We start from the raw sequence: 13,626 nt of genomic DNA, 5'->3' as shown, positions 1-13,626 counted from the left end.
GCAGGGGTGTAACACGCCGCATTTTACGGGCTTCCCGCCCCCATATTGGCCCACTTACTAGCTCGTGCTTTTTTTATTCGTCCGACGTCTCTCGATATTCTCTCGTTCCCATCGCGCCCCTCTGCTTTCCACTTTGTCAGTCTTATCATTGTTCGTTATCACAGCCGTTCGAATCTGTGCCCCTCCCTCCGCCAAGATCGATTTCGCTATTCCAAGTAATATTCGGATATCGACGTCGAACAAACATACTTACACCGTTTTGTTTCGTTTCGTCGCGTCTCGTCTGCGTGGAAATCCATTCGATTCGAAACAGACTTCGAAAAATAGCGGCGCGATTCGAATTGCAACGCAAACAACGTCGCAAAGGAGAGCCGGAAAGGGAAAGCGATATAAACGTCTATCGAGATATCATCTGTCGGGAAGAGGAACTCTCTATTCGATGGTACTTGCTTTGCAGGGACTCTGTTCCTCGGCTTTTCACCATGGTTCTCCGCTTTCCGGCGAGAAAACTGGAGAAACGAAAGCCGTTTGTCTGGAACAGAAGAGACGACGAAAATTCTATCTCGCGGGACGAGCACGTCGCCGCGACGAGTTTCGCGTTTCACCGCCGTCGCCGCTTCTCTGGCCGAAAAACTGCGGAGGCGAAGCTTTAGAAAACGTGGCGCCCGGAAATAAAACGAATCCCGGCGTCGCTCGCAGCGTTTCCGTGCTGCGCCCCCTGTTCCCCGCAATTTATTCGAAACCCTGAAATTTCCCGGATATTTTGTAAATCGGGCTTTCGGCCGTGTTCGCCTCTCTCCGCAAACTGTGTTCCATAGGATCAGAATCGTCGAAACGCGCCGCTTCCTTCGGCAATTTCCAACGAATCGTCCGGATGAAACGCCCCGGAACCACCTGGTTCTCGCCAAATGAGAAAGCTTGTCCTTCTTCTTCGATCCAATTTAAGAAATACGCACGCTCCTCGTCGCCTATTTTTACTTTAATTCCGAGACGAAAAGAAAGTCGTGCGAGATGTGCCACGTATCTTCTACGACTAAGTAGGAGCAGGAAACCAGTGTATTCCCACTATTGGGTTGGCAACTAATTGATTGCGGATTTTGTCAATAGATGGTATCAATTAGTTGCCAACCCAATATTTACTCATTCGATAGAGCAACTGTATATTACGTTTTTACGTCTGTGTTTCCTGTTTTGCGTAGAAATTTTCTCAGTGAAAATATCGTATCGGATAGCAGTATGTTTCTACATAATTATAGACTTGCGACGAGACGATAATACGCCATACATTAGCCATTGCTCCTCGAAGCCTAACCATTCGCGTGACAAGTGCGTCATTTTCGTCGCGAATAGGAAAAGATTGGTTTCTCCGGCGGAAAGGAGGCAAGTGTTTCCGGCGAGATAAGCGACGTTGGACGTAGTTGAAGACGAGTGTGGTTCGCCTGTGAACGCGTGCGCTTCACGGTTGTTCTTTCGTGACTTTCCTTGCTCGTGTCGAAGAGAAAGAAATTCGTAGAAAAGGAACGCTCGAAAGTGCGCATGCAAAGCAGGATTAATGAGCTCGTAAAAAGACGAGATCGCGCGTGAAAGGGACACGACAGCGATTCCACGAAAGCGATCCCTTTTTATCGTTGCCCACTGGCCCCGATTTTTTCTTTATTCCTCTCTCTCTCTAATTTCTTCCTCGTTGTCTATTCAAAAAGGACGTTCGTTAAACCAACTGGCGATCGAAAAAACCGGACGACCAAACGCGAAAGAGCTTCAGGAATTCCAGTTTTTCGATAAATTTTATGACTCGATGAAATCTGACGCATTTTTTTACATACAAGATTATCGATAAGATAAGATAAAATAATATGCACACGCTAGTGAATCAAGATAAGTAGAAGAGAAAATATTAACATTCGTAAAAGAGACCTGTTTCCTTTTGACGAATACAAAAGTCATATTTTCGTAGAAAACTGCGATAGTCAACGTACACGATATATGTTCTCGCGTAGAACGATATCACGCTAATTAATAAAATTAAATAGTCTCCCTTCGATTGTATTAGGTTGTCCAAGAACTTTCTTTCGTTTTATAAGGAAATAATAGATGCACAACATGTTTTGTTCTAGTAGGTCGTCCGCAAAGTTTCTTTCGTTTTATAAGGAAATAATAGACGCACAATGTTTTTTTGTTTTACATTAGTCTTCTGAATTATGCACGAACGTAGCAATAGAAATAGAACGAAATGGATCATACCTAATTCAATAAAATAATATAAAACAAATTGTTGTTCATTCGTTATCAATTTATGAAACGAAAGGAACTTTTCGGACAACCTAATGTTACTACAAAATGGATCGTAATTCGATAAAATAATGTTATTTCCATATGAAACGTAAGACACTTTTGGGACAACCTAATGGATCGTTTAAAAATTGTTCGTAATTGAATGTGACAGATTACAAGGAAGATTGCTCGGCCTGAAGCAGATATCCTACTATTTCGAAATTCCTACCTTACCCTACAGTTTCGAAAGCAGTTGCTCGAAATAAATTTAGAAATGTTTGATAAAGAGCTTAGCAAGAAGTTTCCTAGAACAGGAATTAAAAGAATCGAGGATACGCTCAAGTAGAACGAGATCGCCATAGATCAGACTCGCCGCACAAGGAGTGTACGCGACGTTCGACCGTGTTCACAGCCAACAAACATGTTTCATCGATAAAAGCAGCGGATCCGATGTAGCTTTCGACTGTTAGCGCGTTATCGAAGCACAGTTTTCTGGTAAATTTGCCTCCGTCCCGTGTTTTTCATTCCAGACTGCATTCTTTATCGACTCTTCCTATTCTTAGTTTCTTCGCGCACCATTATGGAACTCGCCTTCACACTTCCACGTTCTTCGTGTCATTCACCGGCGATCCGTCGATTTCTTTTTACGTACACGACAAACCGCGAGAATTAACGTTACTCGCTTTGCAATCGATCAACGAGGATACCGCTCTATTACGGTGGAATGTGTTAGGAACTGTGGTTAAGTAAAATATAGCTGCGACACGGCTTGGAAAAAGTTGACTTGTCAGCGCTTTCGGTACAATACTCGGAAGTTTTAGAGAAACTTGAGAATGACCACGAATTAGCAAGCGTTCATGAACAACGCCCAAGGGAAGTAGCAGTCATTGACTAGCAAATTAACCAGAAGCAACCCGTCGAGTCTGGTTGACATTTCGAATTTAAGAAACAAATAAGCTTCTCAGTTTGCTTCGCGCAGCGTTTAAACGACATCCAGCGGAAAGTTGATCCGTGGGAAGGAATGGAGGATCCTTCGCCCTTCACTCGCATTACAATTTCTTCGAAAAAGGCAACTTCCACCCTGATGCGTTGCCGACAGAAGCTGAACCGAATGACAGATTTCTAGCGATCAGAAGACAATTCGAGGAATTTGTTACTGCGAGTACGTGTGAACGATCATGAATTTGTATTCTCTTTTCTGGAACGTTTCGAACAGCGGCTTGATTTTTATCGATTGCGAGTTGCTTTTCGTCAGTTTGCTCAACTGGCTGGAAATCGGAGCCTCTTTCTTCCAACGTTCGTGGAATATTTTCCAGGAGAGCTCCCCTTCGAATACAAAGTTTGCGTGATGAATCTCGAAAATGGCTCGCGTGCGCGTTTGCGAAGGAGCGACTCTCCATGCTCTAATTATTCACTGGACGATTGATAATCGTCGAACCAGATACGATAACGACTGATCGTTGATTTACACGCGACGAAACAGCCGCTCCTTCGAATTATGCATCGTTGCCCCGCGTTTACCTCAACCCATCGAGCAGCTACCATTTAATTTATTCGATCGAGCCAGTCAACCAGCTTTAAATTCCATTAATCGCAGCGCACAACGGGATGCATAATGTTCGAGCCGACGTTCTTCGATGACGTTTCTCGATTGTACCAACTCGCTGTAGCTTCCGATCATCGATCCTCTTTGGAACGCGAATTGTACATATTTCTTTGTGACTTTGTTTCCTCCACGGTTACTTCACAGTCCGGTGAAGAAGTAACGTTATCGAAGAAACGATAAGAGCGAAAATACACAGTTACGTCACATATATTAGTATCGTTCTACCGTCTCTGACAGCGTCTCTGCGAGTTTCGATACGTTCGCGTTATCAAAATGATGTAACGTCGTAACAAAATCTACGCGAAACTAAAGTTTCCCCTTTCGGACGCCGAAAATACGTAATGCATGGCATTTGTTCCGCGAGCGAGACGTTAACTTGCAACTTTCTCTTGCTGTCTCTTTAAAAGGTATACCACGCTCGACAACTGTGAAACGGGTGAATTTTTCTAACACCGTTGTGTACGGTGCTTTATGTCCTGGCTACATCGCTAGATGACCCCTCTTAGATCTTTAATATCGTAATATCGTTGCCTAAGCGTGGCCCCTGGGTCGTTAAGAGCTCGTGTCGTGACATGTTACGAAAGGAGAAACGATTCGCTCGTGCCACGCCGAACCTCGACATCTTGTACGCCGTCTTATTGCCTACGTAGCAATAATAAGCGCTACTCGTAACAGATAAGCATCAGGTCGTCCGATTTTTAGACGACTGGTCGTAAAGAATCGCGTAATTACAAGGGCGCCTCGATCAGATATTTAATACGATCAGAGAGCCACTGTGCAGTGAAATGCACAATGTTGGACGGTGACCGTTGAAAATTCGATTAAGGTCAAGAATAAATTTCCACGCTTCCCTGTCGATCCCCACGCCTCGTCTCTTCGAAACGCCATTCAGCGAAGAAAAACTCGGCTTGATAACTGATGATTGGCGATCGCCCCCAGCGAATTACCTAATGCAAAGCTCTTTACGGAGCTACTCGGTGAGAAACCAATTAAGGTCGTCGATAAATCTGCCTCGCGTCCATGGATTTCGTTGCGTTCGAAATCCACCCCTAACTTTCAGCCACGTCCTATCCCTCAGTTAGGCGCGTGCTACACGCTTCGAGTTTCAGCTCTATCTTGCTTGATCAATTATCTATAAATACAGCTGTGACTCTGGAATTTTTTACGTCACAGGCGCGCTCCAGTTTCTCCGCTCTACGTTCGCAGAAAAATGCCAAACGTACGATGTAAACGATAAATTTCGCACAGCCAACAGAAATTCTCTCGCATTTTCCTCGTTAATCAACTCGTGACTAATAAACTCGACTACTGGCGATAAAAGAATACGATTGCAAAACCGACTCGAAGGATTCGGTAGAGTTATAGCTCGCCAGCCGTTTGCATGTCCGCGTTTCAACCAACTTCTCCGAATTTAGTTACATACGGGTCCTAGTTCTTGCAATCTAATCATTTAATCGGACCGTAATACGCTCGAGTATCGAAATATAGGTTAAATAATCAACCTGAGGCGAACTGTTGCCGCTATTTAACTACTGGCGCGATCGTAAACCTTGAAATTTTATGGAGACGCTTATGTGCAACACTTACTCGGTCTGATTGTCCTCGAAGGTGAGCGAGCCCTCCGTGTGCATGTACTGCTTGGTAGGCTTGGCCGTTCCTTCGATGGTGCGATAGGGGATGGTCACACGTCCCCTGGCACCGCTGTATCTCACCACCCGCAGAGCAAACTGACCAACGCTTTCCACCAGCTCGATGTCTCTTTCGGGGAAGCCGAACACGCCGCTGTGATCGTCGTCGAGGATCATCACGGTCGCCAAGCTAGGTGACACCAGCATGGCAGGCTGCGACGCGTTGCTCAATCTGTAACATCAGATCGTCGTCGTTGTTAGCGTCTTAGTACTGTGAAAAATCTGGAGACGTTCGAAGTTTCCAGGTCCGCGTGTATCTCGACTAATTTCCACGGATACTAAAATGTACTTGAAATGAAACGCATCTAACCTTGTCGTTTGATCCTTCGGTATAAAGCCATCGATGAAACCAACGATTAATAGGAATTGATACCAACATGGATAAAAGATAGGTTGAAAGTGGATGAAAGTTGATCTTGCGAAGTTAAGCCACGTTAAATGTAACCGTCCGATGTTGGGATGTTGGAAGGACGAGGTTTTTGTTTCTACAATAGTCGTGTTCGTGTTAAGTTTCTCGAGATTCCAGAAAGGAATGTGCAATTAGAACGATGTTAATTTTAACAGAATATTTTAACGTTCTTCCGTCGTAACGTTGAAAATGCGATGAAAACGTGAAACACGTGATCAAATTGCACCGAGTGTCCAAATAGTCGTAAATGGTACGCGATAATAGCATGGTAAAATATTCCTATCGTATTTACTAAATCATTGAACGCCGGACCGGGTTTCAGAACTGTCTCGGACCGATTGTTCCGCCATAGGCATTCGTCATCGCGATGCATCGCGTCGTAACGCTGCGAGGCACAGCTCGCAATGGAACATTTCCGCCGATCAAACCGGCCCATCTAAGCTAATTGCTTTTCTTCCGAGAGCAAACTTCGGATGGAGTCGGTCAGATAAGCGAGACTCGAAATAACTTGGAACCCGGCTGCACGAGTTCCGCTGGAGCTTAATGTACCGCGTTTCTTCGCTTCATCGGCAACAGGGGAGGAATTCTAGCGCTCGTGCAGCCTCGTTTCCCCTCCTTTCCCCGTGGCCTGTGGCATGAACATGTAATCGAGAACTAGTCCTGAACTGATATCTGAACGTATGAATTCGCCATAGACTCGAAATTCTCTGCCCGTAATTACTCTCTCTCTCTCTCTCTCTCTCTCTCTCTCTGTCCCGGATCCGGGCCTTCGTTCTAACGATCGCCGCAGCGAAATAAAAGCAACACCGTGCAACGTTTCGCTCGTTATCGAGGCCTGTCCATCTTGTTCAACGGCGACACGAACGCCGAGGAAATAAATTTTCCCCCTGTGACCGGCGTTTCTCTCGCGAGAAAGCTCGGGCGTGCCGCTAGATCGACGAAGATTATCGCGAAGTTAAGAAAATCATTAGGACTCGCAAGATTCCTTGAAAATCGTCGTGTTTGCGCTCGTTTGCGCTGGCCTGATCTACGCCGATTTCGACCCTCGATGTTATCGGCTTTCCTTGATAACGACGCTAAACGCGCGCTACATGTTGAACTTCGTTGCCGCACGACGGAAGTAAGAAGTTCTAAAGCCTTCTAAGAACGAGAAATACAAAACGAACAACCATTCCAGAAATATTTTCCTTAAACTGTAACGGAATTGCGGATTGTCGTGAAGCAAGTACAGGGACACTTACAGACAACCTTATTAAGCCATAAACGATTATTATTCGCTATGAAACTTATAGAGAGATAGATAAAGACTATAGACTATAGGATAGAGACTGTATAAGGCTGCATAAACGGGAGTGTAGCGATTCTAATTCCGCGAACTAATGGCTGACCTACCAGCAATTCCGCTAAAGCGATTCTCCAAAGATCGGTTAGAAAACTTAGAAAAGATCGTTTCGCTTCCATTTCTCAACTCTCAAGGCGAACGTCGACGGAATTGACGGAATCTTCGAAGTGTACTTCAGCCGGAAACGGTCCCCATCCAGTTGACAATCTCGAACGCGAAGTTGACAATCTTCATAGCGTTACCATCTAAGCGTTTGACTATCGAAGATAGAACGAGTGTCGAATGCATGAGAAGAACGGAGCTGGACAGCGGGACGTTCGAGCGATCCACAATGCAACGAGCACACTCATAATTTTTAATCAGGACGTTGTTACCAACATGATCATCAAATAAAAATAGTAGAAGTTTCATTTTACGTTTTACATTGACGAACGATGAGTTACGTTTTACATTTTCTGTCATAGGCAATTTTGTTATAAGTGCAATTTTAAAATTCCCCAAATTTCTCTTCTATTTGACTTTCAGGCTAAACACGTATCTCTCTGTACCCATTTCGTAATTGTAGAAATATCGTTCGGCCTCTACAAACCTGGTCCACTATATTTTTACACAACATAGGTTTCTTTCACTTTTACGTATTTTACTTCTGAATATTTCTTTTCGCTCATAAAGTAACCTGCTGCTAGTACGCGTCATCGTAGACACCTACACGGTCATTCGAATCTAGAACATCGTGGTTTCCGTTCGATCCGTAACTATTGCACAAAATTCCAAGAATTCGTTCGCCCTACTTTTAAGACTGCGCGATGAAGGTAGTTTCGAGAGAGAGAGAAATTTTTGTCGCTCTTAATCCAACTAGCTGGTACTTGTGCCGAGTACTGCGGAGCATCGCTGCCGTATTCCAGTTGCAATTTTCGCGCGGTTTTCGTCTCTTCGTTGGATAAAAAGCCGAGTATTCGCGAGAAGACCACGAGTGCCTCGTAACGAACTCGAAGATTCTGCGAGCGACCGCGATACCCGAGAGTAAATGGAACTTTTTCGTCCACGGTGTTCACGTCGCGCGAGTTCTCCAAAATAGCGACCGACCTCGAGAACTCTCGTGAGTGTTCATTTATGATCTGTCAAAGGCTGTTCGTCGCGACGATTAATCGACGAATCGACGCTAATTGACGTACGGACGTGCGTTGGTGTCCGTGTTGGCGTCGATGAAACCGCGAGCAGACAACCAGTCCCTTTGTGCGCCGAGTTTAAGCGGTAATGTAATAGCGCGCGCCATCCGGACCAAAGTTAATTGAAAGATGCGCTGCCGGCGATTATCAATTCGCTATCGCGACTAGATCGTCGACCGGCAGACGCCCTCGAGCGTACGTCTGGTATCGAATCCGCTTCCTGTTTTTCACGGTGCAAATAGGGCGTCCTGGTTGCTCTTCCGCGAACGCTGATCGAGTCTCGTCGACCATATCTTCTCGTGGAACAGTCACAGTCGAATGTTTAGAAACGTGTTGTAATTTTTCCTTATGATCGTTCGAACAGTCGAACGATTGGCAAGAGACGCGACGTCTGACGTTGGGTGCAGCGGACGCAGTGTATATGGGAAGCTTAATACCAGCTTTAATAATCTCAAGTTGTTCAAACAGAAAGTCAGCATGTTTTCTTAGGAAACGTGCGAAAGAAACGATATCCAGCCTGGACGTTAGCGTAGATAAGTTTGTCAAATTGTCGGGACACCTTACTCGATAAAATTCGATACGTCTGTATTCACGAATGAAGGAGCAACGAGTTAGAATCGTACGTGTCTGGAACTTGATCCTGTCTGCGATCGATTCACGCGGCCTTCGTAACAACGTCGTCGTATAAAAGCCAAACGAATTCTCTGAGACTTTTGTCTGGACCGTCGTGTGGAAAGGACGAAATCGGTCTAATCCTCTAATCCCCGAGTCATAGAAACAAAAGGAACAACTGAGCAATCTCGTCGCTCGTTACTCCCTGATGATCCTTGCAACAATGTACATCCAAGTTCCTTTTATTTATCTCCATCCTGGCTGGATATCGTAGCTCGACCTCGGCCCAGTTTCATCACGGTGTAACAGCGGCGAAAAAGGAAAACGTTTTCCAGAGTTCGATGTATACATTTCACGGAAACAATGAAACATTTTGTAATATTTCTCTCGTTCGTTTTTCCACGTCGCGTAGCCGAACGATTTTTCAAGGTCCGACATGTTTGACAAAAACGCGCTGTCCCATTGTTCCTTTGATTCCTCGTTTCTCCGCTTCCCGGATGAGCACATTCAGCGGTTGCAGGCAATTCATCGTTGTACGTTGGTCGACCAACCAAAAGTTTCACCTTCTTACGACATGGCGTTCGTCCTTGCCCCGCCCTAATCGACTATCATTCCTACCCTTGAAATTTCCTCCGTGTTTTGCTTTTTGACGTTAACGCGTTAATCGCCACGATGGTTGCCGGTGATCGATGCTATTAAATCTTTTGTTACGATTAAAATAATGAAATTCATTTTATGGAGTAAATAATTTTCAACGATGCGGATCACTTGGATTGATGATAAAGCATTGTCGGATAAAGTGCGGTATAGTATTTTCCAATGATTAAACATTATGGTCTGGAATACCTGGATCTATGGAGGTAAATAAAATTCACGTGATAGTCAACGTATTAATACGGACAAACGTGATAAGTAAACTGCGGATTTTATGGAAATTTGTCTATAGGAGAACAGATCTAATTCATCGGAAATCATAAAGTTTTCCAGCTTCCAACAAATATCACTCCGTTTCATATACGTTTTCAAATTCGTTTCAAATTTAACCAATATGGCATTAGGTGTTTCATCGAAGTACTTTCGAAATTTCAAAATATTTCATACAACGCGCATGACACGTTCGTAAGAAGTTCCTGCAAGTGTTCAAATACTTTCGTGAACCGATGTAGGTGGCACGAACAATCCTACTTTACCAGAGATGACGTAAACTGCTACTTATGCTTATCACGAGTGATTCGATCACGTTTGTTCCCAATTACGATTATACTTTCTACAGCGATCCGTAATTTCTTGTGATCGCCTCTAATTGACAGAGGCCATAAATACTTTATATTAACCGTATCAAAGGAATATTAGGATTTTGAAATCGAAGGGAAGTATTCGTATCTTACTGTTCGAGAGACTGGTATCTTTCTGACGAACATAAAGAGAAGCAAATTGAATTATTTTCTAGTTTTGTTATTGAATAAAATAAATTTATATGCAGATACCTTCACGCGAACCTTATCGAATTATTTTATAGCAAAAAATAAAGAATTACGATCAGCCAACGATCAGACACAGTCAGTCAATTCAGTCAAAATGAAAGAATCACACGGTGACCGCGTCGTAAACGAAGTTAAATTACAACCGTGATCGTAATTCTACGAATCAGCGTTGATGATTTTCCACGCCATGTCCTATATCTCATTACAGCTGTAATGCTGTGCAAGTTCAAGCGGATCCGAGAGGACTGACACGTTGTCGGTCAATCGGTTGCAAACCTTTCGCACACCAACGACTTGCCGCCCTGCCACCTTTCATCCGACCGATTATCTCTCGAAAGCTTAATGCGATTTCGAGCCACTGATTCGTCTCTAGCTTTAATAGACAGCTAGCGTGCGCCACAGGGACACTCGTTCGAGTTTCCGCGTCGTCATTGACCGTGGCAATAAAACTAGAGGTACGTGTAGTTCCGCAGTCCGATCTCTACGCGTCCTTGATCTTCTCCTCTGAATATCTTTGCCGCTCGTTCGACCGACATTTCCGGCATGGAAGCTTTTCCCCTCTCGCTTTTCCTCTCGCGTTGTTCCACGAATCGCGGACGAGACAGATGAAATTCTTCGGTACCGCGAACACGAAACTGCTTCGTCGCGTGTTTGTTTCGATCTTATCCACTGAATAAGTGTCACAGACTGTGGAATCTTTCATAGGTGAAACTTCAGCACGTGCGAATATCCTTCGAATATTATCGTCTTGGATTTTTTAACTCCGCTTGTTATTACTATTGTACTTTAAAGAAAACTCGTGGGAGAAACTTTTACACGCGATAGTCGTTGAAGATTCGCAGCGGTGAACGACGAAGGAACGACCCGAAGAGAAAGTCGTGTGTTTTTCGAAGAATATTCATCGGAACAAGGATCGATAGGATATCTAAACTCGTTAAAATTTCTGACAGTTTACATTGCTTATCGTCGAGAACGTCCGCGGAAGCGAGTAAAGGCCCGTGTCTGCTAAGTTGGCGAAACTTCGCCCGTTATTACCGGGGCGATGTTAGCATTTGCCAAACAGATGCCTGGAATCGCAAAGTTCTGGTCGGAGTACGAACGAAGGAAATCCTTGCTAAATTTCAACGAAAACAAAAACGGATTGACGTTAAAGCGAGTGGCAGTTGGCGCACACTCGTCGAAACAATGGTCTCGGTGGATACAGTGTTCGAGTCGAGAAATGGGCGGGAAAAAAGAAGTAGACAGCTGTACCTGATGTAGAAATGCTCGTCCTCTTCGAACAGCTCGTCGTCGATGACGGAGAGCTTGATGGTTTTCCTGGTCTCGCCCGGATCGAAGGTTAGAGTGCCCTTGGCGCTGATGTAATCGGAACCAGCCTCGGCCGAGCCATCTTCGGTGCAGTAATCGACGGTGCACGGTTTGGTTAGGTCACCGCCAACTCTGGTCACTCCTACCTCGAAGGTACCGACGTTTTCCATCACGGTGTAGTGGCCAGGTTCGAAGAAGATTCTCATGGCGTTCACGTTCTCGATGTCGATGCTCTCCGCCTCTTGCCTTTGCAGCTCGGCCTTGACCTCGCTCAGATCGCTCTGCGCCCTTTCGCTGATCTTCTTGCTCAGATTTCCTGCGCCGACCATCTTCCTGGTCGCCTGTACCCTGTAGAACGCTCTGCTCTTCGGCCCCTTTCCGAGCACCTCCTCGTGAGCCATCACCTCCAGTTGTTCCAGCGGCAAAGTTGGATGTTTCCTTCTTAGTTCTCTCAGAGTGTTGATGTAATCCCTTCTGGTCTGCTCGAACTCCTTTGCTTCGGGCGTGTCGGCGTCCGTCATGTTGTGGAAGTTGTCCTGCTGAGGTTTAATCTCGAGCTCCACCCCACCGTCCGAATCACCGGCCTCGGCCTGCACGATCACTCCTCTCTTGTTCATCCGGTAGCCTTTGTGCAGATACTTGTAGATGAGCAGACGTCGATCGGCCACGTAGGCCGTGAGAACCGTGGCTGGGAAGAATGAAAAGGTGAGGATACCTTCCCAAACCTCGAGCACGCCGGGACTGGAAACCGCCAGGATCACGTACAGCCAAACGTAAGCAAAGATGCTCCACGTGGCGGTCACGAAGAACACTCTCAGGTGCTTGATCTTCCTGGTCTCGCCGTTTGGTATCACGAACACGCACAGAGAGATAATGACGAAGAGATTGTAGGCAGCCGAGCCGACGATCGTGCCCGGCCCTAATTCTCCAGCCTGGAAGTTTTTCGCCCAGATCTCGATGATCGACAAGAGGATCTCCGGCGCGCTGCTACCCAGCGCCATCAACGTCAAATTCGCCACGGTCTCGTTCCACACCCGCACCACCACGATCTGCGGCTCCTTACCCTGGCGGCGAACCACCAGTTCCTTCTCCTTCGATGTGATTACCTCGATCGCCGCCATGAAACGATCGCTGATTATCGACACGCCGATGAACAGGTACAACAGCAGAAGAAAGTAGACAAATCCGCGGAAAATCACATCGGAGAGGTAGAGGTTCTCCAGTGGTCCCCATAACGGCACCACTAGACCGGGCTCGCACCGGACCGAATAATTTCCCGACATCTTTCTTCCGACTTTCTCTTATGCTTTTCCTTCCCTCCCGTACGACGGAAGCGCCTCGACCAACCCCGATTTGATTCGAGATCGAATCGCCGACCTCTGACCGCCGTGACACAAACGGCTACAGCTGCCTCGAGCTTCGTTCCCAGAGGGTGAACAGCTATCGACAATGACAAACGACTTTGACTCCGATCGCCCTCGTGGCGTATAGTAACGGTGAATGGCCCCTCTGTCTATCCTTGCGATTTCGAGTGGAAGCCAACTGTCGACACTCGTGCAAACCCGCGTCTTCTCGCTAGCTAGCTAGAGAACTCCGCTGAGTTCTCACCACCGTTTCCTCATCGAAACGATATTTTCGGAGGTTCTCTTGTTCGCGGCTCCCTTTCCGCTTTTGCGTGCACTTAGGTACCTCCCTCTTTGGATCTCGCACTCTCCTCCACACGCACTTCACCCTCTT

The 13,626-nt window shown here is 45.8% G+C and overlaps 1 protein-coding gene across 1 annotated transcript in view; it reads right to left on the bottom strand.

Moving 5' to 3' along the window:
• Positions 1–13,487, bottom strand: part of Calx (sodium/calcium exchanger 3) — a 121,029-nt gene extending 107,542 nt beyond the window's left edge. The window contains exons 1-2 of the mRNA XM_033336069.2: positions 11,833–13,487; positions 5,465–5,737 (exon numbers count right to left, since the gene is read on the bottom strand). Coding sequence (XP_033191960.1) covers positions 5,465–5,737; positions 11,833–13,172 — 1,613 coding nt within the window. The 5' untranslated portion in view covers positions 13,173–13,487. The remainder of the gene's footprint in view (positions 1–5,464; positions 5,738–11,832) is intronic.
• Positions 13,488–13,626: the final 139 nt, after the last annotated feature.

Source organism: Bombus vancouverensis, chromosome 14 (genome assembly GCF_051014615.1).
Source record: "Bombus vancouverensis nearcticus chromosome 14, iyBomVanc1_principal, whole genome shotgun sequence".
Lineage (NCBI taxonomy): Eukaryota > Metazoa > Arthropoda > Insecta > Hymenoptera > Apidae > Bombus > Bombus vancouverensis.
This window is presented reverse-complemented; position numbering and strand designations above follow the sequence as displayed.